Source organism: Galdieria sulphuraria (assembly GCF_000341285.1).
Source record: "Galdieria sulphuraria unplaced genomic scaffold scaf_422, whole genome shotgun sequence".
NCBI classification, from domain to species: domain Eukaryota; phylum Rhodophyta; class Bangiophyceae; order Galdieriales; family Galdieriaceae; genus Galdieria; species Galdieria sulphuraria.
In genome coordinates this window covers 1-2,133 of record NW_005178053.1, presented here as the reverse complement: position 1 = coordinate 2,133, position 2,133 = coordinate 1, and the positions used below count along the sequence as shown (strand labels likewise).

General features: G+C 42.6%; 1 protein-coding gene across 1 annotated transcript; it reads left to right on the top strand.

Moving 5' to 3' along the window:
* Positions 1-3: 3 nt before the first annotated feature.
* On the top strand, positions 4-2,133 carry Gasu_66190 (glycosyl transferase family protein). Its single transcript, XM_005702184.1, has 3 exons — positions 4-397; positions 449-1,475; positions 1,523-2,133. The coding sequence occupies exons 1-3, from the start codon at positions 17-19 to the stop codon at positions 2,128-2,130; spliced, it is 2,016 nt and encodes a 671-aa protein (XP_005702241.1). The 5' UTR covers positions 4-16; the 3' UTR covers positions 2,131-2,133.

Genomic DNA, 2,133 nt, shown 5'->3' with positions numbered 1-2,133 from the left:
TCAAGGATCTTCCTATATGAATTGGACAAGCACTACCTTTGACCTTGGTTTCGAAGGTCAGGATCAACCTTCTTTGAGCGTGACCACTTCCTACTTGAATACGAATGGAGAGCCTGTGGTGCCCGCGGAAACCAACTATTCCTCCTTTTCAGCTGCTATTGGTACAACTTATTCGAATCCGTCTCCTTCCGGAGTGTATCTTCTCAACTTGGGAGTGGGTGAAAGCTCTAGTACTTCATCGGGATTGATGGGTTTCCAGTTGTCGGCTGAAGAGGACTACAAGTTTCTCTACCCAAATACTAGCAGTGGTATTAGTTATTGGAGCACAATCATGATGAAAAATTCTACTTACTCATTCGGGAGTCTTTCGGGCATAGATGAACCAAGTTCCATTATGGTGAAATCAGTTAGGCTGTGTTGAGCATTGAGAAAAAAAAGAGGAAGAAAGATGGAGTCCAAAGTTGCTTTGTGTATGATCGTTAGAGATGAAGAATCAAACATCGAACAAGCTCTTAATTCTACTATCAAGTTCATCGATGCTGCGGTTATCACGGACACAGGTTCTAAAGACAGAACGAAGGAAATTATTCGGGACTACTTCCAAAACCAACCACATATCGCGCTGTATTTATCGGAAACGCCTTTTGTAGATTTTTCACATGCTCGTAATTTCAACTATTCCCAAGCAAAACGTCACTTACCCAAGAACTATCATTGGTTTGGGTTTCAAATGGACGCGGATGACGAAGTCATCGCAGCTGAAAATTTCAAAGCTCAAGAAATTTGCATTCCTGGCAAGAAAATTCTAATACGAAGCATTCGGGGGAATACTGCGATGAACTACTTTGGTGTGTTCGATTTGGAACTTAGTTTCATGTTTTTTCTACCAGTTCATGAGATGCCGTTTTTCGAGAGTAACAATATCCCGTCTGTTCATATTCCGTCCAACAGAATACACGTTCTAAGTCGGCACAACGGCTACAGGTTCAAATACGGGGACAAGGAGCAGGAGTTGAGAATAATGGAAACATTCGTCGAAAGTCAACCGGATGGAACGCTTAAACAGTTGGCAGGCTTTCATAGACTAGCTACGATGAATACAGACTTATCTCGTCTTGAAGATGCGAAGAAATACTACGGGTTGTTTTTGAAGCACCCATTACGTTTTGCGTTTGAAACGTTGTATTCCTTTGCTTTATGCAGGTATGCTCATCTTCTGTATATGTTGGATAAGAAATACTTGGAAGCTCTTTACTACGCGTTTCTGTGCATCTATTTATGTCCTTCTTACTTGGAACCTTATTATATCGTCAGCACCGTGGCACTGCGACTGCACATGCCGGGATTGGCTTGGATGGCCTCTACTTGCGCATTAACTGCTTTGTCTTTGAAGAGACAAAAACTCACCGCAGAAAACTCGAACACTCCTGACCTTATCTTGAAATTATTAACCAGTTTGAACGAAGCTCCATCGNGTCCACCTACCGATTTCGTAGACAGTTGGCTGATAGAACAGATTAAGAAAGAAAGCTAAAAAAAATAATGAAATTCTACGTTCTTACTGACTTTGAGTCCTGTGTTGAACTCAAAACCTTTGGATATCCAGTAGAAATAATTCGTTTATTGGATGAAAACAACGAAGTGCTCGAATGGTTTCTCTGGAGAGTGGTTTCTATTTTGGATCCAAGAGCTACCAAGGACGAGTTTGCTGGATGTTTCCGAGGAAGAGACCTGTCTCGTTCAGACGCTGCGTTGTTCCTAACATGCATAAAAGCTCTGAAGATTTTCATAGATCAGCACTGCGATGACGTAGGCGTCTTCATAACTGGAGATGGTGTTCGGTTTTTGAACGGCAGAGAAGAAAACAAATTGAAGCTTATCTCGGCCTGTTCTTATGTGCTTCCTCGAAATTGTGGGGTGGCACTGAGCGAGCGTCCTTTGGAAGCTTTTCTAGTTTCTAGGTCTTGTGCTTGTCGATTGGTTGACTCTCTGGACGTCCCTTTGCGTTTTCTTAGGTTTAATGGGCCTTTCTCTGAAGTGTTCTTTCGGGACGATCCTTCACTAGCGGTTTCTCAGACTGCCTCAGTGTCAAAGGAAGAACCCGACGATCTACCTCACTCCTGGCAATAATTG